This window comes from Budorcas taxicolor, chromosome X, assembly GCF_023091745.1.
Source record: "Budorcas taxicolor isolate Tak-1 chromosome X, Takin1.1, whole genome shotgun sequence".
Classification (NCBI taxonomy): Eukaryota; Metazoa; Chordata; class Mammalia; order Artiodactyla; family Bovidae; genus Budorcas; species Budorcas taxicolor.
In genome coordinates this window covers 119915377-119941235 of record NC_068935.1, presented here as the reverse complement: position 1 = coordinate 119941235, position 25859 = coordinate 119915377, and the positions used below count along the sequence as shown (strand labels likewise).

The following is a 25859-nucleotide window of genomic DNA, read 5'->3' as shown; positions in this document are numbered from 1 at the left end:
AGTTCATATTTTGTGCTCTACAAAAGCTGCCCCTTAGGTTGTATTGAATAACACAGAGTTGAATTATAGACATAATGGCAGTTCTCTGTGGCATTTCCAGTTTAAGCTTACTTAGAGTCTGTTAAATTCATAAGTGAAGTGTTTTTTAATGTTGTCCATGTTAGGGAAAAGGTTAAGTAATGCTCGGTTTCTCTTCAGGAGCAAATGGGGAGAGTCATTTTTGTTGTTCAGCGGAAGACTGTGTTCTCATATTTTCATTCCTCAGTCAGCATAGATGATGCTCCGGGTTGTTTTGAAGCTTTCAGACAGGGGTTACATATTTCTCTTATATTTCATAAACTGCTCATTGTACAATGGAACTGAAAATCATCTGGGGATAAACAATTTAAGACGTGGCATTACTTCACACAGTTGTATACTTTGAGAAACCTTTAAAGGAGGTGAGAGTCACAGTGACTTGGAATTCTCTGAAAACTGATTTATCTTTCATCAACCAAGAAACCTTACCTTTTGCTTATCTATTTGGATTTAATTAGTGTAATCATGGCTGAGTTGTCTGTTATCAAAGAGACATAGAGAAGATGCACTGTTTTCCACTTCCCAAATAAAATGGCTCCTTGAATAATCCATCATAGGGCAATGACTTCTCAGCATTCTGATGAAATATTTTACATATGCCTTGAAGAATAAAAGCTTACAGTACTGTGCTGTGTATTGTCAGGAAAGAACTGAATGCATGTACATGGGAATTGCACTTGTTCACAAGTCCACAGTTTTCAGGCAGTTTTAAGACACTGGTCCCACATGATGCTTACAAAGTCATCCCCAAGGAAGAGGCAGGGCAGATGTTACTTTCTGTATCTAAGCAAGCCAGAGCACACCCAACGGCTCCCCAGGTGAAAGGGGCCTGTAGTGAGGTAAGGGGAGAGTTTTGAGTTGGCTTCTGCTGTTTTGCCACAGAACCTCCTGCAAAGGAATGGCTTGTGGATTCTCACCAGCTGTCTAGCCTGAGGGAAGCTAGAGTGTTCAGCTATCCAAATTGATATCATATAGTTTAATTGCATTGGTTTAAAATTGAAAGAACATTTCTTCAGCTCCTGCAGCATGTGACATGTTACTTCAGGCCACAGGGATTCAGAGCTGAATGATAAGATTCCAGCCCTTGGGGCCTGAGGGACTTGTCTGCCCTTCTATATCTTTTTCTTCTTCCTCTTCCCTTCTTTCCTCCATCCTCAAAATAGCCTCAATTTTTTATGTTCATATATTTGGGCCTCCAGTGCTGTTAGAGCCATGATCACTCTCTTGCACTCCAGGTCTCCCAGATGAAAATATCCATTTCCCCAGAAATACAGTTGAAATATTTTACATACAGGTCCAGCATGTGGTTTGTCCTTAATAAGTGTTTGTTTTCATTATTTGATATTAAATTTAATTCATACAAATGTGTGAAAAGTTCAACTCTCTTGAGGCAGGGGTGGTGTTTTCTCTTTAAAAGTTCACTTCAAATACTATTTGGTCATGATATTTCTGGTGTAGGCAGCCAGGATGGAAGCTGGGCTGGATAAAGGCCAAATCCTTTCTGCTTAGGGAATCAGTTTGCCAGACATGTGAATAGCTGTATCCCAACTCCAGGTACCTGTACCCACATCCTTCTGTGATCTTTGATTCTCCTGTGATGCAGTAAATGTAGCAGTGGAGTGGAGAGTCTTCCTCCTTTCAAATTGGCATGGAAAATAGCTCAGGTATTTGACTACTATGACACTGGAGGCTTTAGCGTGTTTGGTAACTGTGTGCCAGGTTTGTGTCCAGTTAGTGAAGTATCTCAGGCCTTCTGTCCTCCACAAAATTTTTAAAAACCCAATCTGTTGCAAAAGGCTTTCCTTAATGACTCTTTGAGGTCCCACATGTGGAAATGTCAGTCTCTCTGCTGGTTTCTAATATACAGGGCCTTCTGAGCGTGTTCCCAGGGAAGGAGAGTTGATTAGGTAGAGACTTCTCTGGATTTAGTTAATTAATGGCCTACTCCAGCCCCATTTCCTGCTTTCCTGGAGAAACACTCGGTGATGTACTTACACAGCAAAGTCAGATTTGTTAGTTCTTTTATGTGAAACATCAGATGAATAGCTTGAAGGAATCTTTTCCCAACAGCATCTCCTAAACTCCAGAATGGAATCAGAAGTAGGGCAGTGGACTAGTGCATGGACAGGCCTGCCTATCTATGATCATCTCAGCATCTTGTGGGAGACACGTCAGGCTTGCTGCAGATGGGTGAGACATCAGGATAGATTCAGGGCTAGTTAGAAGATTCAGCACGCACAGTCAGGAGAGCTAGGGAGCTGAATCTAAAGAAGATTGCTTTGAACCTGTTTGCATTAACACATGAAAACATCTGCTAAGGTGGACAATATTTTCTTCAGAAATTCTGTCCTTGTGCTTTTTGCAACAAGCCCAGGGAATATATATATTCAAATCCTTAGTAATCTAAATATTCAGAAGTGCATAGAGTATTTTGTGTTTTGAGAGGGGTAGCATAATGGGCAAATGTCAGGATTAACAGCTGATTTTTTATATATATAAAATCATATATATAATACAATGTATATGTATAGAATATAATATATATTATACATGTATAATACAGAATACATGTTTATCTTATATGTATGTGTGTATATATATATATATATATATATCCCTTTCTTTCATCATGCTAGCATTCTGCCTCAGCCTGGCTTCTATGTTTTACAAGCTGATAGAATATGCTATTTACCCTCCTGATTTACTAAACCTTATTTGTATAAATATACACCCACTTATCATAGCCACACCACTGAGGACTTACTAAAACACAGATTGTTAGGTTCCACCCCTATAATGTCTGATTCTAGGTCTAGGATGGGGCCTGAAAATTTGCTTTTCTAGCCTGTTCCCAAGTGATGCTGATGTTGCTGGTCTAAGCACTGCTTTGAGAACCACTGATCTAGATATTCATTGAGTTTTAGTATTCAGCCAAGAGCAGTTGTATGCAAACAATAACAATGTGAAATCATAACTTAATAGTGGTAGAATGATGAGATTTAGTTAAGACGAAATACTTTCTGTGACAGAAATATGTGTGTATTTTCCTGACCTCAGTCGTGGATATGTCATGAAGACTTCTGGGGAACCTCATGTTTGTTTTTTAAAATTAACAAACGGCATTAGAGGAGTCTTTTGCTAGAATAGACCTTAAAACCATCTAGCCTAATACATTATCCTTCTTTATGAAAGAAGAGACTGAGACCCCCAAAGATGAGATCTCTCTAAGTTCACTTTTTTTTTTTCTTTAGAGGCAGAGACAGGACAAGTGATTGGTTAAGTAAAGACTGTGTTAGGGAGGAGAGCTTTTAAGAGGACTAATTCCCCAAATATAAAGGAACCATTTTAGTATTTTGTCAACATTTAAAATGTTTAAATTAAGTTCACCCCAAGTGTTGATTTTAGGCCTTCTGAGCCAGAGGTCTATAGTGATTTTAATACAGTTTTTTCCAGTAGCAGAGATCCTTTGATGGCTTAGTTTTTGGGTCTACTGTGTAGGTTCTTGGGAAATCTGATACTAGAGGCAGCCCAATGAAAATGTTGACAAATACCAAGTTTTCAAAGTATTAACTATTGTAATTAGACAAGGAAATTAAACAGTATATAAGAATTAGAAAAGGAAGAGGTAGGTTATCATTGTCTACAGATCCATGCAAACACTGAAAACCTAATGAAATCAATGAAAAAAGTAATATAGCTTAAAAGAATTTAGGGAATTCAGCTGTGTGGCATGGCCAAAAAAATTTAATAAAGTCACTAGTTACAAAATTAATATTAAAAATCAATAGTTTTGATCTAAACCAACAACACTCAGAAAATATGATGGCAGGACTAAATACCATTTCTAGTAATCACTAAGAAGATTAAATACCTAGAAATAAACTTAACAAGAAATGTGCTGGAGATATATATATGAAGTAAACTCTAAAATACTACTGAAGCTTGTAAATGGAAAAGTATATCCTATTCTTGACTAGAACTCTTCAGCAGTTTAGGATCATTCTCTCTTAAGTTTATCCATAAATTTAAAGCATCCTCTATTTTAAAAAGAAATCACAAGTTCCCACAAAGAAGATGACCTGCCGGTTATTAAAAATTTGAGGAGTTTAGGGGTAATTAAGATCTTTCGGTACTCTCCTGATTTTGATGGAGCCAATATAGAAAGTCCAGAAATCTAAAATTGCATTTACAATTACATAAAGAGATGGTTCATATCAGTAAGAAATAGTCATCTGGGGAAAAAAATACAGTTGTATTTCTCCCTTGCTCCCTATACTAAAATTCCAGATGGGTCAAAAACTTAAACCTAAAAAAGTAAACTATAAAAGTAATAGATATTTAAAAAATAATCTTGGAGTGGGAAGAGCTTTTGAAACAGCACAAAAATCAGATTCTGAAAAAGAAAAATATCGATAAATTTGACTACAAATTAAAAAATAAGAATTTCTGCAAGGCAAAAGTTACACATACAAACATACCCCATAAAGTTAAAAGAGAAATGATGAAGAAGGAAAAATATTTGCTGGCCATGTAGCAAACAAAAGGCAAATTTCCTTCACATATAAAACACCTGGCAAATCAAAGAGAACAGGACCAGCAACCTAGTAGAAAAATGAATTGGTAAGGGACATGAACAAGCAATTCAGAGGAAGAAATACAAGTGGTTTATAAACACAGGTAGAGATATTCAAGCTCACTCTTAAGTTCAGACATTAAAAGGAATACCATTTTCCACCTATCAGAATGACAGGGATCCAAAAATTAAAATAAATAGGTAGCATAGGCAAGGCAGGGGGAGGAATATTCACATATATTGTTGGTCAGAGTATAAGCTGGTACACCCTGTTTGGACCACAGTTAGATGACATCTTGTCAAAATTTTAAATGAATATACCTTTTGACTCAACAATTCCAGTTTGGGTGTCTCTCTACAGAGGTACAGGACTTGTGGATATTGTTAAAGGTACTGTACAAAGATATTTCTTGCCACATTATTGGTAATAGTAAGAAGCTGAAAACAGCCTAATTGTTGGTCAAATGAGGATTGCCTGAATTATTACAATCATACAAGAGAATTCTGTGCCACCATTAAAAAGAACATGGATGTTTATAGGATTGAATTTCCTCTTAAGTGGAAACAAGCAAGATTTAGAACAGTGTATATGATACTTTCTTTGTATTTTTTAAAACAAAGGGAGAGATAGTTGTGGTATACATTTTACTTAACCCATTGTATTTGACTTATTTCAATTTGTAATGAATATTTAAAATACCAGTTGGATACTTTATATTTTTTTGGACTGTCTTTGAAATTTACTGTATATTTTATGCTTGGAGCACAGTTCAGTTTAGCCACATTTCAAGTGCTCAGGAACCATATAGGACTCCTGGCTCATGTACTAGGGAGAGTAGGTACAGAGAGCCAAGAGCTAGGGCTAGAGGTTCAGAAACCCGGGTGGCCCTGCAGCTTATTGCTCTGACAATGTGCAAGGAGTTTACTTTTGCCTGGGCCTCATTTTCTTTTAGATAGAATGTGAAGGATTAGACTAGAGTTTTTTAGAACTTTAGTTCCTTCCAACTTTAAAATTTAAGGTTCTAATATAGCATTTCATATTACTTGCCAACATCAAAAATGGAATTGCACTTGGTTTCAGATACATGATTTTCACCAGCACTCCTAAAATTGTGTATTCCTAAGTGAATCATAGTTCATATTGTAGGAATTATATTGTTAGTGCTTAGAGTAAGGTTCTTTGTTTATTGGTTTATGGGAAGAATTTACTAAAGCTACATACATGTTGTAAATCAAGTAGGAATTGGTCAGTTCTTTAGGCTTTGTTAATATTTCTAATGGCACATGGAGAACCAGGAAAGAGTAAAAGAGAATCACATCAGTAGTATTTAAAGAAGGACTAAATGTTGAAGGAGAAAGAGTTGAGAGGGAGGGGTTTTTAGTACCCCTGTTTATAAAGTTTATTCTTCAGAAGATAATAATGAGCAGTTCGCTTTGTACAAGAGAGAATGAGAATCACTCAGACAGTGGATCTCAATTGTAGCCACACATTGGAATCCTGATGCCCATTCTGTACCACTGGTGGTTCTTGCAGTGTGGTCCTGAGACCAGCAGCAGCCATAGTATCTCCTGCGAACCTGTTAGAGATGCACATTCTCAGGCCCCACCACAAGACCTACTGAGTCAGAAACTCTGGGGTGGCGCCCAGCAATCTGTGTTGTAACATTCCCCTGGTGAGTCCATTGTGCAGTCAGAGTTTAGAAGGAGCAAGAAGGATTCAGGGTGGGGAGAACAGCTGGGTTTCATTTTGAGTGCTAGTTTTCATCCTGTACCTGAAAAATCCCATGGACAGAGGAGCCTACTAGTAGGCTACAGTCCATGGGGTCACAAAGAGTAGGACACGACTGAGCGACTTCACTTTCACTTTCTTTCACTTTTCATCCTGTATCAGCCATGGGGATAGAGTTGTAGATGGAATGCAGTCCACTGGCTTGGTGTTTGTCGTTCCTGATTTGGGGGTTTGGGTAATTTATTGGGAGTATAGACAGTTAGATGTTGCATTTCACAAATGGAAATCAAGAGCATCCAGTCCAGTTGAGGGGAAAAACATGGGAACCACAAAAGCCACAGAAACTACAAAAGGTTGGGACAGAAGGGAACAAGTATGTTAATTAAAATGTAAATGAAGAAATCCCAGGTAGATTATAAATTATTTCATTTATGTATGTTTCTTTAAAAAGGTTCAAGTGCCATGATGATTTTAGGCCCCCTTTATCATCTGTTGTCAAGTCTATTTGATCAAAAAGCGTTGAAGGCTTGTTGAACCCTTTATCATCTGGCATTAAAGGTTCCATTTCCTCTTTAACATTTGAGCTTTAGGTAGGAATGCACTTAATATAGGTATGGTAAATTCAGAATGAACTAAGCCAGAAATAAAATATATTTTCCAAGTATAAAGAGGTTGTCACTGACTGAGAAGGAGTTAACATGTCACATTCTTTTGATTTCTACTTCTCGGGAGAAATCACAGTATCTGTAATTTTGGAGGCATATTCTGAAGAACGTTATATTGTGATCTCTCTAAGCTGAATCTTAGAAATCTGTCTGGGAGTTTTCAGCCCTGACAGAATGGACCCATTTTAGTATCAGGTTGGTTTGATTTTTTAAAAGTTAAGAGGATTGTATATGCAGATCATTAGAGGGACTGTTTTTCCTCTGCCTTGTTATCAGCAGATGGAAGAAAGCAGGCTGGGCTGTGTTGAGAGTACATCTGGTGCTTCTTATCTTTCGTGATCTTGGCTGTATAACTTCTGTAAACCCTTTTTATGTATTTTTCTTTTCTCATCCCCAAACATTACATTTTATGTGGGAAAGTCAATTTTGATAATTTTCCAAAAGCTAGGTGTTACAGCAGAATTTGTGCCTCTTAGAAAAAACTACTCCTTATTATAAAGTAAAACCTGCCTTTCATACCTGAGTAAAACAATTCTGATATAACTTTCCTAATCCTCACATTTATTACAGAAAAGATGACAATGCTGTTTTCTAGACCATGTTAATGAAAAATACGATATTCATTTTTGTATTAATTTCCCAGTAGTGAGTTTATTTTTAGATTGTTTTGTGAATTGGGCTCTCTGAGTTTAAAGTGGTTTTCAACACATGGATGTTATTGTCAAACATCTTCCCCAAATACCAAACACATGCATTTCAACAGCTTTTTTGGACAGAAGCACAGTTAATAATTCTTTTATAGAAAAAATATATGGTTTTTAAAAAATTATTATTTTCTCAAATTACATTCTGGTATTTAAATTCTGAAACTTCATTTCGCCGTGTAGACTTACCTTGTATTGCCAAGAGGAAAGAAGTAGCTTTTCTGCAAAGCTAAATAGTTTTTACTTTATTGTCTGCTATGAAACAGCTGCTGATACCAGAAAAATGCCGTCTCATCATTGGGCCTGGGGTGTCCAAAAGAGGCAGGAAAAAACTGACTGTAGTTCCCTGTCTGCCCTGGCACTCTGTCCTCGTTTCTCTCCGTTTTCATTGCCATGAAGAGCAGGAGAACAATATTCTGCAATTAAGGATTCCATTAAGTTGAAGAAAAGAGCAAATGGGGGATGTTTGTTCTCCAAGCTGAAAAAATTTGTCTGGGTTGGGGGGGATACTGGTAGTGGTATAGAGAGAGGTGGGTGGAGAGACGAAGTCAGGGCTGTTTGTTGAATATACTGTTAAGGACTGTTACCATCCTAATTAATCAAGTTAGAAATTACAGCTGTAGTCGGTTTCCCCCCAATTCTTGTTATCAATTTTCTTCTCTTTTGAGACAAAGCAAATATAAATTTTGTGTTCATTTGTCATTCGTTCTTTGACTTCAGCATCTCTGAAAATAACAATGTAGCACAAAAGCCCAGTATTTACCTAGTTGTAATGTGGGTTGCCATGGTGTTTTGCAAATTATTGCAATTATGTTCACCATGCGAGTCGCCCTTGGTAACTGGCGAAAAAACTGATAATCCTGTTTTGAACAAAAGGTCAAATTGCTGAATAGAAAGTCTTGATTAACTAAAAGATGTACAAAGTGGAATTATTTCCTACCATTCAGAAATAGTTCTTGATCGGGTTTGGGGGAGGGGGTGAGTAAGTACATCTGATTACTGAAGTACAAAGCATTGAAAGGATGTTGTCTTGAGCCTTTCATGTAGTCTTAATGGTGGCTTTTTTGTCAAATTTACCCATTTGCGGCATTGAAAGAGGCAGCTGCATTTAAGCTGGAGAGACGGTGCTTTTTCAAGAGTTCAGTGCATGGAAAGTTCTCAGCAGTATCTGCAGTTTACTAGTAGCCCCTGGTCTATTAAAACTGATGTGCCGCATTTGAGCCCATTGCTCTCAGTACTTGTGAACCCCTCTGGCTGATGATCTAATAAAGTGCTCTTACTGGACAATCTCTGATCAGCTACTTTAAAAGGAGCTTGGGGGAGGGGGAGGCAGAGAGAAGCCTCACAGGCAGTGAGACCTAGTGTATAGGCCAGAAGAGAGCCTCCAGGGACTAAACCGAGAGGTCTGTCACGATGGTAATCTGTGCTTAGGTATTTGCCATGGTGTTGTGGGTTTTATGCCCTGAATCCCTCTATGCTGTGATCACAATTTTTTTTCCTCTCAAAAGAAATCTTCATTTTATTACAAGATGAATAAGAAAAGAGACATGTCAGTTTGAAATTTGGAAATCCACTTTTGTGGATTTGCTTCTTCAGTGATGGGCAGTAATAAAATACATGATCCTACGTTTATGTAAAAGCAAAAGTTTCCCAGGTTACAGCCAAAGGTCAGATGGATTTCATCTCTTCTGAATCCGGCAGAGCATCTGGGGGAGAATTTGGAGGAGGGGGGGTTTAATGGCCACCTGAAAAATCAATTCTTAAAACTTTTGAGAGTGTGTGAAAGTGGCATGAAAGCAAAGCAAACCTTAACAAGTTTGTGGGTTTACATTCTACATCACCTAGCAACCCCCTGGCGCAGCCAGATCTCTTGTCTACCCTTAGTTCTGTTTACAGACTATTCAAACGGTCCTTCGAAACCATGAAAGATATTCAGTTTCATTAGTACCATTCTCAAGGAGAAAATAATTAAAGTTAAATGAACAAATATTGCCGGGTGATGATTTGAAGTCCACTCTGATTTTAAGGTGCCCTTTGAGACAACTGCATATAGTTCAGTTTTAACATGTTTTTCAGTACCCAGGAATACCGCATTAACTCATACCAGTAAATACTAGCTTGCAAACAAACAAACAATAAAATTTACTTTTAGCTAGACTTGAGCAAAGAAAAGAAACTCTCCTAGTAATAAATTTCTAGGCATGCTTTCCTGATTGAAGTTTTTAATCAGTTCCTACCCTGGACATCTGAGCTGATCCATGTGTACACTGAATAAAGACAGGGGAGGGGGTCTGGGGAACAAAGCACCTTTCTTTAAAACTGATTTATTACCTACCTTTGAAGATGCAGTGTCATAAAGGAAAGTATTAAAATCATATTCCGTGGAAGGCTGTGTGCATTATAGTGAATAGCCTAATTTCATATATGTGTCTAATACTAATAATACATGCCCTGCCATTCTGCTTGGAAGCTGCTTATGTGTTTAAATTAACCTATTGTTGAAATATCTGATAGACTGAACAGAAATTTTTTTCAAATGCCTTTTTATCCCATAAGCCCATTCTTTGAAAATTTGAGAACAACCAAACGCTTATTATGGCTCAAAATATTTTTCAGATGTGTTAGTGGTTGAGTTATACAGAATACTCTTGGTAAAACTGTCTGTTCCCTCATTAATAATAGTTTTCTGATTATAAAAACAATAAGTACTTGTAGACAATTTATAAAATATAGAAACAGAAAAAGCTACCTAAAGATAATCATGGATAGCTTTTTAGAGTATTTCCTTCCAGTCTTTTTTTCTGTGTACATATTGATGAAACTAAGCCTTGAGTTAGTTAACTTTTGAAGCTTGTTAGTATGTGCACATACCTAAGGTGATGTTTTTTCAAGAGTGAGGACTTGAAGGGTAAGAGCCATGTTGGAAGTAATGAACAATTTTTCTCAGTGGCCTCATCACTGAAACATTAATGAGCATCAGAGTAGCCATTTTCCCATCTCATTCCATTTGATTCTTTCTTTTTTCCTTGTTGAAATAACTATATGCCTTAACTGACACATCCATTTATTATAACCATTCATGTTGGAAAGTCGGACATTCATCATGGTTGGAATATTACATCCCCAAGTCACTTGTGGCTTCACATAGGGAAAAAAGAGTGTTTTATGAAAAAAATTTGTAATACAATAGAGATTAATGGAATGTAGAGAGGAAAATGCTTTCAATTTCTCTTGTAAAGTGAAAGCAGGGCAGCGCGGAAATCTTGTGTTCTTACTATTTGTATTTTGTTAGATCTCTGACATCCACAGTACATGGCTGGGTTGCATGAGCTCTTTGTGCTTTGTTGACAGTTGACAGACAAAGCAAAATTATTCCTGAAGCAAGGTACTGTGTACTTAGTTGTGACCTATTATAGCCTAAGAATGTAGCTTGCTTTTGAGTTGGATAAATAGAGAGAGCATTTTATAGAATAGACTTGAATATACTAAGAGAGATTTTAGCTGCCCATACAGAAAGATACATGTCCTCCATTGAACTTTTTTCCCCCAAAATGTAATTTTCCACATAAAGTCATTTTAAGTATTTTTTCCCTGGTTGCTTGCACGGAGACAATTTTAACTGTTCTAGTATTGTCCTACAGTGGTAAAATAAAATTGCTGGTAATTGTTGGCTTTCTCTGCTCACAGCATAGCAGAAGAAGATGGCTTCCATGGGGCTCTCTAATGTGCCTCAGGTACATCTTCTGATGCTCATCCTCTGATTGCAAATTAAAATAACAAGACTATGGTATTGGATTTGATGTAAGGCAAAGCAGAACAACTTGCTAATTTATCATGTAATATACAATTGCTGAGATTGGAATTTGTCCACTTGTAGTGCTATTCTATGTGTCTAAATGAGGCCCACTGTTTGCATCTAACCTATCATAACAGTTTGGGAGTGCTCCATTATCCTTTGAGCAAACTGATGGCAGAGTATGGTCCTTGCACAAATGATAAGATCAATAAGTTTCAAATAACTTGGATGAAATGACATGTGACTGTTCACTTAAAGAGATGTCTTACTTTAAAAATCGATTTTAATAATATTTAAAATTCTTACATTGACCGATGAGGCATTTTCTACTTCTCTTTTGTTTGGTAATTTTGTTTAAAAATATTTTTGTATTAACTTTGGTGAATAGTTAGTGTATGTGTATATTTTTCCTGATTTGCTCTTTCATCTCCTACTCTGGCACCTCTCTGAGACTTAATAATCACTCTGATGTGCCAGGATGTTGCAGTGTAGAAGATTTAACTTTAAAAGTAAAATTATATTCATGTTAAAACTTCCCCTAGAGATCTTAGGAAAATTTTCTCCCAGTTTTGGGTGCAAATGTGGGTCAGAAAGCAATTTGTTTTTTGATATTTCTGGAAATCCCAAATCATAACATGTCATTCTTCAAAAGCAGCTGTGGGCCCATACTGTGCACTGTCTATAAGAAGGCCCATTTTACACTGGGAATAATTCTGTGACAGAAAAATGTTACTGTAAGGGAACTCCAGAACATTTATAAATGGTTTTGGGTGAAAAGAGTGTCTGGTATTCTCAAAGTGCATATAGTTTGGGGAGAGGAGCAGTTAACAGCCATTATAGAAAAATAGTAATGATATGATGAACTCTGTAAGAGCATGCATGCTGGCAGACCTCGCCCTGTGACCCTGTCACTGCACTCCTGGAGAGCCATTACAGTTTTAAATAAATCATACGTCACTGCAGTAGTGTTCTGTTGTCTCTTGAATCTATGTGAATCCCTAAATAAAGCACTTTCCTTACTGTCTATTCTGCCATCTATAACTTCAAATCCAGTGTAGTTTTATTAGGAAAAACAGAAATTTTACTTGTGTTGATGGCATAGTTGTATGCAATCAAGTTGAGAAGCAGTTCTGCCTAATCTTACCAGTTAGCCCTCTTTGTAGTTCTTCATTTGGGGATAACATCAGGTGGAAATGGACCAGGTTCTTTCCTAGTTAGAATAGTGAGTTGTCAGCTATAAGTACAGCACTGATGTCCCCCAGTACTGGAGAATAACAATAGTTGACACTTACTGAACGTTTGTGTGGGCTTTCTTATTTGGTCCTCTGAGCAAGTCTAATAGGGTAAACATTATTACAGCCGGTATCATAGATGAGGAAACTGAGGCTTAGAGAGCAGTTTGACCCCTTCATACAAAATCACCTATTAATAAAGTGGGAGGGGAGAGAGCACGCTCAAGTGCACTTTTTCATACCTGTTCAGTTTTCTTCATTGAGTGTAAACATTTTGTGCTAGAGACTGGGTAAGACACTACCATATCCAAAACGAGTCATTCCCCAAGGGCCTGACCATCCAATTAGGAAGGTATGATAAGATGGTTCCAGGACAGTGGACAGCAGGGTCTGTTCAGTGGCTACTGGACTAGAAGAAGAAGTCCCTGAGGGTTGGGGAAATTTTACAGGTGAGGAATGTAAATGATGCTCAGTGAATGGGCATTTTAGGCAGAGGTTCTGTGGCATGAGCAGGAACGCAATAGGCAAAAAGTGATGATGACAGAAAGCCAGCACTATGGGACAAATAGTGAGAAAGGAGGAATGGGACCAAAGCGTGGTATAGGAAGGTATACAATTGGAGGATGGGAGTAGAGAGGTCTTGGAAAGCTACACTTGGAAAGGCTGTGCGTTGGCTGTGGGAGAGTATGGAGTCAGGGAAACCTGGCACAGGCTACCACAGTAGATCATCATTGAGGTCAGGGTTTGAGTGCGGTTGGTGATAATGGAACTATAAGGCCGATGGACAGATTTGGTGAGGGAAATTGGTGAGGGACCCCATATATTTGATTAAAGAGTATGAAAACTACTGTAAATTTTTTTTCTACTGTGACTTTTAAACCCCTATTATTTTCCATAAACCTGATCCTGTGCATTTTTTATTTTATTGCTTCTATTCATTTATTTTCTTCAAAAGATAGTTTGAATGCCTTTTATGCACCACATTTCCGTGTGTGGGTGATTTCTGTGTGTACATCCTTCTAAAAATAGAGATGTACACGAATTAATAGCAGTTTGCATTTAAGGTGCAACTGTTAGGAATGCCTCAGCTACAAGTGGAAATCGATCCCTTTTTAGCATGTGAAGACAGAAGCCATTTTTGTTGAGGCCTCAGAAATATAATTTAGCAATCAGAACCAATCAGCATTTAACACAATTTCATACACAATGATTTCAAGGTATTAGTGATGCTGAGACTAAAGCAACAGGTGATAAGAGTTTTGCATGTTTTGATAAAGGTTTGTTTTGCGCTTGGACAGGCTGGCTTCACCTCATTTGAACCCTCTACTTATAAACATGGTTAAAGTAGCAATCTGAAAACTTAATGACCCTATTCTTCTTGGTTATGACAATTTGGGATTTACACATGGTATTGCATAATAAGATGACATATTTGGATGGCAGACATCCTCAGAGTGGTTCTGGGGTTTTTTTAAAGCCAAACCTTTTTATAGGTTGGAGTTTTCAAAAAGCTACACATTATTAAATTTTCTTTTTCCTTCACTGACTTGGCAATGTACCTTTGGGCTGCATGTTATTTCCCAACATGGGAAATGAAAATAAGTTGATTTTTGCCCTTGTGTTACTTCAAAGAGATTTTATACAACATTGGTATTTTCTTTTGCTTTTATCACCTATGGGAGGCAAAATGCACTGTGAGATACTGTAAGATTTGCTTCATCATGGAATATTTTCAAAAATCTGACATATTTATTTTTAACAGCTCAAATGTTCCTTGAAGGGTGTATTTAGCACAGTCAGTCAATATTTGCTGGGGAAACAAAGGGTTAACGAAATGTATTTGACAAAACTGAATGGAAGCAAAACATATATTAAATATAATTGGGGCCTCTTTCCCCCATTAAAGAGTTTTATTTAAAATGCACCATGACCAAAAGCTTAATTATTAAAATAAAACAATAGGCATAAAGAGTTACAGGCTTCTAATATTTTTTTTCAGCCCCAGTTCCCTTCACAACAGTTATCAGCATGTTTAATTTCCATGCATAATAGCACTAGTTATTGTTGTCATTTGTAAAGGGAGATTAACAGATAGTAAGTACAAACAAACCCAAATAAGTACTGAATAGAGAGGTGACAAAGAAGAAAAGACCTCTTTAATGTTAATTATAACTGGTAGGAAGTCTAGACAAATTATATTATCTGTTTTCTATATGATTTGAAAGGACATTTAGTTAGTAACTCTGTCAGAGATAGAGTTGGGTGTTTGCTTTAGAAACAGGTGAGGTGACAATTTAGCATCTCCCTGGATGGCAGCTCACCTGGTGAGTCATGAAGTTGTGGTAAATTAATAAAATCAAGTTTCAAAAACACCTGAAAAGAACTGTAGCTTTTTGAACATTGTATTTAAAAAATTAAAAAATAATTTTAACCCTGGGTTGTATTCTGGTACTCAATACTTTATTGTCTCAAAACATGATAATTGACTTACCTGCTTGCTTTTTAAAAAATTTTGTTAAGAATTGAATGAGTTACAACTGTGGTTGTGACTATTAACTGATAAGTGTTCCCAAGTGTGTAAAGTCTCAGGTAGCAAATGTAGTGTCAGAAATCCAAATAAATGAATGGGTGGTTCATTCTTGTATTTTTCATACATCATTTCCCTTGAATGCTACTGTTTCCTTTATTAATATGCATTTAAGCCCAAGCCCATGTAGGGTACTTCCAGAAACAACTAGTCTCACCTTTTGTTTTATAAGCTACATTTAAAATGTACTACCAGCTGTTGCTGTCAATCCCATTGTCCCTCTGTCTCCCCCATGCCTGGAACATGCTAAACCAAAGTATATTTTTTCTTTAATTCTTGAGGACCATCAATTTTGAGCTGCACTCTTAATGGCTTTTTTGGAGGGAACAAATACATGTTATTTGTAAAGGCATCTGAATTTCAGAACTCTTAAAATGTATCCTCAGATCAAGAAAATTGGTAATAGGCCCTAGGAATTGAAAGAGTTGCCTATGACTAAGAACCACTGATTCTCTTTTCTTGTTCAGGGTCTTTTGCTATGGTAGTAGCTGTATGTCTCAGATCAGTAGAATCCACACGACTCAATCTCTTCTCTGTTATTTTAGTTGATACTGTGCAAGGTGGTTCTTAAAACCATACCATAGCTAATTGCTGTTTTGTTTTTGTGTATGTGGATCTTGCTTTCCTATTTAGATGATAAAACTTCCTGAGACTGTATACCTGGGGACTCTTTGCCTATTCCCCACAGTATTTAATACAATTCTGGGCATATATTAAAGGTTTCATAAGGACTCCTTGAGACTCTACCTGAAAAGTTGATGTTCCTACTGAAGGTGGGAGTGAAGTATATTCTGAATGTATTGTCTAGATGAATTTTATATTCTTTAAAGGCAGCATCTTTTATTTGAGTCAGAAAGTTCTACAGTGTACTTTCTCTGGTGTGAAAGCCATAACGAGCTGGAAGAACTGATTCTGGGCACTTTCGCTTGAGTTTGGTTGTAGCTACTTCCAAGAAGAAGATTGAAGTCACTCAACAGAACACTGAGCAGGGACATCCTGCAGCTTTGGATTAATGCCACGTGACAACTTTAATAAGCGACAGATGAAAGTCCCTAAAGTAATTCAGCAATATTTGTCTATATACTGCTCTTATCTGGAGAGAAAAGGTGTTGGCCTTTTCTGAAACTGAGGTTGCTCAGTTTCGAAACAGGGAGTATGGTTAAACATGTCATTGAGCCTTTGCTTCATCGTATCACAATCATATCATACATCATTCTCTCTTCACTCTTGTGCACATTTTCTCTCTGCCTAAGTTGTCTTCCCTGCCTCCTCCACCTACTAAACCTCTACTTACTCCTGAAGACCAGTTCAGAAGTTCCACTTCAAATACTCCCAACACTCACGGCTCCCCAGGTGGGGACCACATGCGACAAGGGAACATACCTTGTTCACCTTTATCCCCTAGTGTTTCACCCTCATTTGCCTTAGGGCTCTCATGCCTAATACATGTAGCACTAAAGCCCACAGGCCCTGGTGCCTTCATAAGAACACCAGAGCTTTGCTCAACCCCACATGTGAAGTCTTGAAGAATTCTGTGTGTAACAGTTAAGTTTTATAGCAAACAGAGCTCATTTAAGTTAACAGATATGTTGTTACCACATCTATATGAGAAAATTTAAACAAGGACTGTGAGAGAAAGTACCTGAAGAAAGAAAGCGAGAGAAGAGGAGGGTTTTAAAGGCCAGGGAAGTGGGCAAAGGCTATTTGAAACTACTGGAAAAGAGTGGTTGGTTGAAGTTGTCCTTGAAAACATTGCAGCCAATTTTATGCCTCCAGGGAGCATGCATAAAAGAATCTGTTTTCATTAAAAAGGAGATAATTGCTTACATTTTTAAGTGTTTCTTTTATGTCAAAGATAGTTGTAGGCACTTTAAATGTATCCCATCATTATAACAAACCTATAAAGAAAGTGTTGTTATTGTGCCCATTCTATGGAGAAGGAAACTGATCGGAGCAATTAAGTAGTCAGCTGTTGGGAAAGTCATTCATTTCTACTCAGTATATTCTTTACTTTAGTAATGGCCTTTCACTTCAGTTCAGTTGCTCAGTCGTGTCCGACTCTTCGCAACCCCATGAATCGCAGCATGCCAGGCCTCCCTGTCCATCACCAACTCCCAGAGTTTACCCAAACTGATGTCCATCGAGTCGGTGATGCCATCCAGCCATCTCATCCTCTGTCATCCCCTTCTCCTCCTGCCCCCAATCCTTCCCAGCATCAGGGTCTTTTCCAATGAGTCAACTCTTCCCATGAGGTGGCCAAAGTATTGGAGTTTCAGCTTCAGCATCAGTCCTTCCAAAGAAATCCCACGGCTGATCCTCAGAATGGACTGGTTGGATCTCCTTGCAGTCCAGGGGACTCTCAAGAGTCTTCTCCAACACCACAGGTCAAAAGCATCAATTCTTCGGCACTCAGCTTTCTTCACAGTCCTACTCTCACATCCATACATGACCACTGGAAAAAACATAGCATTGACTAGATGGACCTTTGTTGGCAAAGTAATGTCTCTGCTTTTTAATATGCTATCTAGGTGGGTCATAACTTTCCTTCCAAGGAGTAAGCATCTTTTAATTTGATGGCTGCAGTCACCATCTGTGGTGATTTTGGAGCCCCCCAAAATAAAGTCTGACACTGTTTCCACTGTTTCCCCATCTATTTCCCATGAAGTGATGGAACCAGATGCCATGATCTTCGTTTTCTGAATGTTGAGCTTTAAGCCAGCTTTTTCACTCTCCTCTTTCACTTTCATCAAGAGGCTTTTTAGTTCCTCTTCACTTTCTGCCATAAGGGTGGTGTCATCTGTATATCTAAGGTTATTGATATTTCTCCCAGCAATGTTGATTCCAGCTTGTGCTTCCTCCAGCCCAGCGTTTCTCATGATGTACTCTGCATATAAGTTAAGTAAGCAGGCTGCTGCTGCTACTGCTGCTAAGTTGCTTCAGTCGTGTCCAACTCTGTGCGACCCCAGAGACGGCAGCCCACCAGGCTCCCCCATCCCTGGGATTCTCCAGGCAAGAACACTGGAGTGGGTTGCCATTTCCTTCTCCAATGCATTAAAGTGAAAAGTGAAAGTAAAGTGGCTCAGTCGTGCCTGACTCTTAGCGACCCCATGGACTGCAGCCTACCAGGCTCCTCCGTCCATGGGATTTTCCAGGCAAGAGTACTGGAGTGGGTTGCCATTGCCTTCTCCAATAAGCAGGCTACTGAACTAAAACCCATCAGTTTACATTCTGCATGTAATCATGAGTTTTTATTGGGAGGTTTTGATGTATTAGGTGGCAGGAGTATTTCTTTTAAGTAAAGAAACTAATGTCTCATGTGATCTCTCTTTTTTTTTCCAAACTTTATGAGTTTCCTAATTTTTATGTTTGGCGCATAGATCAAATTAACATGACAGGAAAGAAGGGTAGGGAGCTATTTCAGAATCTATTGGATGACACGAATCTACGTTGATCACGATAAGTCTTATCTTGATCACGAAAGGGTTTTTGTTTGTATTGGTTGATACAGTACAAATGGTGGTGATAGGACTGAAGCATTCTCTTTGTCTCTCCAGGGCTGGTTGATTTGTGAAGAGCCCACATGTCGAAATCGAACTCGGCACCTTCCCCTTCAGTTCTCCCGAAATGGACCACTTTGCCAAGTCTGCATGAAAGCTACACTTCGACTAGAGGTAATGGTCGCCTCGTGCTCAAGAACTGTACATGGCAGGGCATGGGGATGTTAGCTTGTAACTTCTGGGAAGTGGATATTTGGTATATGCCCTGTGGTGATACGCTACTACCACACACATGTATTTAACAAAATATCCAGACTTCAAAAAGATACATGCTTTAATTTTTACATTATGAACAGTATATATTTATAACTAAAAGAGAAACTGATTAGTTCTCTTATGGGTTACTCAGATGTCTTTGGTTACCACTTTTTAATTACAGAGAAGAGATAACTTTTGTAGAAGCTACTGTTATCTTCAGAGTAGATCAGAACCCCTTTTGCAAAGGCCAAAAAACCTCCCAAACCTGTACCATAAAGGGCTGATTTGATTTTTGTGGAATTCATTGTTTCTGAGTAGCAGCACAGAGGGGTAGTTCTCAAACCTTTTCTCACCTCAGTACATAGACTCTCAGTGACTCCCATCTGGTGAGCACGCAGTCTGGAAGCACTTTCCTGGTAATTAAGATGCCGTCCCTCTGTCACCCACTGTGAACATCATAGACCCAAGCAACATTTGCTACTGTGTGGGGAGAGGGGTATTTGAAGGTCTTCCAGGCAAAGCGGATTTTGTGATCAAGTAATTCAAGCCAACTCTGAGTTCAGTTCAGTTCAGTTGCTCAGTCGTGTCCGACTCTTTGAGACCCCATGAATTGCAGCACACCAGGCCTCCCTGTCCATCAACAACTCCCGTAGTTCACTCAAACTCATGTCAGATAGTCAAGGTTAAACAGGACTTACTGTAGACTGTCACAGAACCTGTAAAATGATAAGGTGCAGTCTACTTCACTGATATAGGACTGTTATGTGCCTCACTTTCCAAATTTTTCTGGTCCAAGGATTTATAATGATCTGGGTGAGAAGAGTGAGAATAGGAAGCTTGTTACTTATTTACTTATTTTTTAACTCATAGACCAGTTTTAACAAAATTTTGACTTCAGATCTTTTCACTGAAAAGAGTTGATACACAGGCTAGTTTTAGGAAAATATTTTAACATAATATAACACTTAACAGAATTTAACAAGAATTACAAGTGGCTGCCACCATTGTATATTCCCTTGTTCTTGTGCATATCCATATGTATTTTTACGTGGTTTCAGTCATAGTGAAGATATGCTTTTATATCATGTTTATCTTTTGTTGAGCATCTGTCTCTGTTGCTATTTAACTTTCAGTACTAAACTTGTAAACACAAATTTAACCATTCCTTTCATTGGACAATTTAGGCTACTTTTACTACCCCTTTACTAGAAAATTATGATGAATGATTTCCTGCTTAAATTACTTATTATTTGAAATATTTATCAACAGTACACATCCAAGTGCGTAAATTTAATGTAGACATGATTCATGTTGCCATACTGCTTTCTAAATGGATTACCCCAACTTAGGTGCCAGTTTTACCTCTACCTTTGCAGCATTTGTGCATTATCATTCATTTATTTTTAACTAATTTGATAGGTATAAAATGTTCCTTGACTTATTTTTAGTATGTCTTTGTTAATTAGATGGTAGATTTTTTAAAAAATACGTCGCACATAAGTGAGAATTAGTTGTTGTAGCGAATTCTTTTTACGTCAGTCTCGTCTTATGACTTGCATCAGCAGGTGCAGAAAGAGAACAAAAGTATATATATTTAGTGTGAGTCATCAATCCAGTTGTAGACTCCAGGGGAATCACCTTGCTTCATGAACCGATGCTGCCTTTTAGATTTTTTAAACATCTAGCTCATCAAATCATGTTCAATGAAAACTGAATTAGTTCTTAGAAAGTCAGCCAATCTTAGGATTCCATTCTTGGTGACAGAAAGTACAAGGAAAATGTACAGCTAGTAGATCGGTAACTTTCCAGTAAGTGCTGATGATGTTATTGGTAGTGGTTTAATACATCAGGTTATGTTTTATCATTTATGAACCTTTTTTAAATGAGTGAAGCAACACACACATTTTGAAGTATTTTTTCCCTTCATTTTCTTGTCCTCAAAATGGGAGCATGTTAGGTAGGCATTTACCAACTACTCAGGGGCATTTAGCTCCTCAGGCCATGTTGCTGCTCAGAACATGACCCCCTGGAATAACTGGAGGTTCAGAGCATCCTGGTTGGTGATCTTGCTCTTCGCCATTCCTTGCAGGGACCTTAACAGTGGGACTGAGCCTACTCCTCTTCAGTTCATTTTCAGTTACTAGTGATGAGTAGGAAATCTCTTAATTCTATTTATGATGTTCCTGGGCTTTCCTAATAGGAAGAAAAAGCTGTATCTTTTTAGAGATCATTCTAAAGTGGCTCCAGAATCAGTGATGCCATGGGCAAGATCATTGTAATTAGGGTTTTCCAGAGGATCTATTTTGCAGGATTATGCTTGTCTGGTTCTTAAGTTCTGGGTGATTGTGTGTCAGTCATACATTACCTTCATTTAATCATAATTTATTGAACACCTATTATACCCTAGGCACTTTGCTAGGGACTAGGGACATAGCAACGAACAGGACATTTCCTTATTTATAAAGCTAGTTTAGGATTGCATTACATGTATTATATAAAATCGATATCTGTGGGCAGAATTAGGCATTTGTAAATATCTGTATGGGGATAAACATTAGAGTTTCCTAATGCTTAACTAGTGAGGACTTTAAATACATTGTCAAGTTTGATGGTATAATACTTACCTCTTACTGTGCCAATCTGATCTTCACATAATAAATCTACTCTCATTTAGTCCTGTGTTGTAGTTGGCTTGAGTACTTCCCAGAATTGACTTGGGATTTGAGAGCTGGCTCTTCTTCTGGCTTCTCTTGCCAGAGTTATGAGAAAGAAAGCTGGGACAGTTTTGTTCCCAGGGTTTTAGACGTGTCTCTCTTAGATAGCTTAAAAAAAAAAAAACAAACCAGAAATAAATCAGTTAAGAGTTTTCAGGTCAATGGCAATTTGACAGTATACAAATTTCTGATGATGAGAAATACACTCTCTGGGCATTCTCTGCACATAGAAAGTGCAAATAAATACAGGAATGAAAACTCCACTGTATGTGTAAGTTCCCAGGTGAATAGAACCTTTTTTCACACTGATGATCGAGATAAGACTTATCCAAGTTAGTGAATAATTATTTTAATATATATTTATTTTAAGGATGTGAATTTTTGACTTATTAAGGTGGTCAAGTCTGTATCGCTGTGATCCTGTGATCCGAACACACAGGGGATCTTATATTACGTAATTAACCAAAAATAAAGCATTAGTTTGGTTTTGTTTTCTAATTAGAACTGAGATTGAAACCAAGTTAAACTTTTTCTCATTAACATTGCCGTTCTTGATGTGGAGATGAGAAAATATCTGCATGTGACCCACTTGCTACTCCTGGCTGGAATGGGGGGGGAGGTAGGAGCACTGTGGCAGAGTTTGGTTTATTCAACTAAATTTCTTAAAGGCCTCTTATGAGGAAAGCACTAAAATGACTTCCGGTCCTACTGTGGGATACCCCTACTGTTTCTCACATTACCCTTAATTGTAGAATTGTTAAAATCTTTTGCAACAGAACGTTTGTACCATGTAGGACTCTGGCCTTCATGGGAGGGGGGAAATACTGAACTCGTGATCATTGTATGTTGCAATTTCATTATGGCTGTGGCTGATGGATTATTGATTTAAAAAGTAACTTAGAGACAGTGTGAATGTTGCCAGGCTATGTGGGACAATGTCTTGTTTCTGTGTAAGATGAAAACAGTTGTGGTCTCTTAAGGAAGTAATCATAAGCTGTACAGGAAGAGAAACTTGGGACTATGATGGAAAGTCTCAAACAGCTGTACTGAGTCATTGGTTACCCTCCAGTAGACAATGGGCTTTTATCATGAAGGACCGTTTGGAATTCTCTGCCCTGATTTTCCTGTGCTTGTGTTTTGATGCAGAGTTTTGGGCTTCTCTGGTGGCTCAGATGGTAAAGAATCTGCCTGCAGTGCAGGAGATCTGGGTTCGATCCCTTGGTTGGGAAGATCTCCTAGAGAAGAGAATGTTTACCCACTCTAGTATTCTTGCCTGGAAAATTCCATGAATTGAGGAGCCTGGTGGGCTACCGTCCATGGGGTTGCAAAAGTTGGACATGATTGATCGACTAACACTTTTTGCTAAATTCTACATACAGATTTGCCTACCATGAAGCAGATACTAGCCTTCCTTTCAGTATAGTATTTTTCTATTTTTAAAAAAATTATTGAGATGAAATTCACATGACAGAATTAACCATCTTAAAGTGAATAATATAGTGGCATTTAGTGCATCCACAGTGTTAAGTGATCACCACCTCTGTCTAGTTCCAAAACATTTTCATCACCCACCCCCCGCCCAAAAAAAACCCTTTGTTTGTTAGGCAGTCACTCCCTATTCCTTCCCATTTTTTGGGCTACTGGAAACAACTAATCTGCTTTCTGTCTCTATGGATTTACCTAGGTTGGATATTTCATATAAATGAAACCATACAGTATGTGACATTCTGTAACTGGCTTTTTTCACTTAGCATAATGTTTGTGAGTTTAATCCAAGTTGTAACCTGCGTCAGTACTTCATTACTTTTTATGGCCAAATAATAGTTCATTGAGTAGATATATCACAATGTATTTATCCATTTATCTGTTCATGAACATTTGAGTTGCTTCTTTCAATATGCTTTTGAAGTTTATTTTGTTTTCATTACTTAGAGAGATCTTGTGTTTGGTCTCAATTTGTCATATGCCTCCATTGTTGGTCCTAGTTTAGCTAAATGGTGCTATAAAGGCAGACTGATCCTTCCTTTTTCCTGCTTTCGGTAAGCACCTACTCTTTGCCTGTTTTCTGAGAACCTTTTAGATACTTGAAGGTAGCTATCTTCCTAAGCTTTTCCCTGCTAGGCCAAGTATCTTTAGATCTTCAACCATTTGTCTAGTGCTTTGCTTTCAGAATAATGATCCTAGTCCAGGGTTTATGTCCTGATAAAATGATTAGCCCCAAATTGCACACAGCTGTTGGATAGCTCTCATTACCACTAGTGTAGAGCAAAATGAACCTGCCACTACCAGCTTTTTCTAGGTAATAAATTTCTGTGAAGTCTTTTTAGGGTTGCATTAACTTTCTTGACATCCATATTCACAGCATTGATTCATTTTGCATGTTCTGTGTACTCAAACACATAATTTCTTGGCACATAAAATTGCTAAGCCATGCCTTATCAGGTTTTCTGAGATGCAGGTGGTTTATTTTTACCTAATGTAAGACTCCATTAGTACTGTATTAGTTTCCTAGGGATGCTATAATGAAGTACCTCAAACTGTGAGTGTCTTAAAACAACAGAAATTTCCTGTTTCACAGTTCTGGAGGCTAGCTAGAAGTCTGCTATCCAGGCATCATAGGGGACTCTTTCCCTCTCTGAAACCTGTAGAGGAGGATCAGTCCTTGCCTCTTCTAGCTTCTGGTAATCCCTGGCATTCTTTTGCCTGCAAATGCATCACCACAGTCTCTGCTATCACAGTTGTGTCTCTTTTCTTCTTCTTATAAGGATATAGTCATGCTGGATTAGGGCCCACTGTATGACCTCACCTTAACTTGATTTTATCTGCCAAGATCTTATTTCCAAATAAGGCCACGTGCACAGGTACTCTTAGTCAGTTCAGTTAGTTCAGTCACTCAGTCATGTCCGACTCTGCGACCCCATGAATCGCAGCACGCCAGGCTTCCCTGTCCATCGTCAACTACAGAATAGACATTTAATTTGACAGTGTCATCAACAGTGACCCTCAAGGTAACATTGTGGTCCAAGGTGACCGCACAAGCTCCTTTAAGGCATCACAGACTACAGGACACAGAAAAGGCTGAAGAGTCCAAAGGTTGCGCTTCCTAGCCAAGCCAGTTCTTTGAGCAGTCTTCTCAGAACTCCCACCCAATACTCCTTACGTTTCATGAGCCAGAAATTAGTCACATGGATATAATAGCTTATTTTGTTACTAAAAAGAGAAAAAGAGTAGACTGGGTATTGGGAGCCAACCAGCACTCTCTGTGGCAGAGACCTTCCAGTGAACCCTGTCAAATCTCCCTTTGCTGTGCTCAGCCCATCACTGGCCTATTGTGGATAACTTGGATCCTGGTTCTGCTGTGCGCCCAGTCTTTTGGCTTCTACATATCTGATGCTGTGATTAGCCTTCCCTTTTTAATCTTCTCCAAAATATCGATTAAAATGAAGTACATTTCTGCCCATTCCAGTGGCTCAATGCCTCCTTCCAAGTGGACGCTGCTCGATTCTAATCAGCACCCTTTGTGGAGGATTGTTCTACCAGTTGCTAATTATCTTTGCTTTTAGCTTATCATTCTCTGCAACGGGTTTCTCCCAAGGGGAAAACCACAGCGTTACTGAACCAGATGCTGATGGTCGCGTGGTTTCGTAACTATCTTGGCCCCTGAAATGAGAAATCATACAGTCCATCCCTTCAATATTCTGGCATTCTAAGCAGCATATTTATAAGAATGTGCTTGCAATGTACTCATTCTGTACCCCTAGAAGCCAATTGCTTAAGGAGAGGTTATTTCAGATATTTCTTTTAAAATATGATTTCAGTAATTGGGTGGGAGAGAGTAAGACCCCATGTGATGATCCTGGCCAAAGACACCTAACTAAGGGAGTGATGAGACAGGACCATCTTGATAAGTCATGGAATGTGATATGATTTGCTGATACATATTAACTAATTATAACTGCAGAAATAATTGTTAAAACATAGACTTAAAAGAAACAAGAGGTAACCTAATATTAAAAATTACTTACA

The 25859-nt window shown here is 38.2% G+C and overlaps 1 protein-coding gene across 1 annotated transcript in view; it reads left to right on the top strand.

Moving 5' to 3' along the window:
* POLA1 (DNA polymerase alpha 1, catalytic subunit) overlaps positions 1-25859 on the top strand; it is a 290911-nt gene that overhangs the window by 166284 nt on the left and 98768 nt on the right. Inside the window, exon 35 of the mRNA XM_052662950.1 lies at positions 18919-19035. Coding sequence (XP_052518910.1) covers positions 18919-19035 — 117 coding nt within the window. The remainder of the gene's footprint in view (positions 1-18918; positions 19036-25859) is intronic.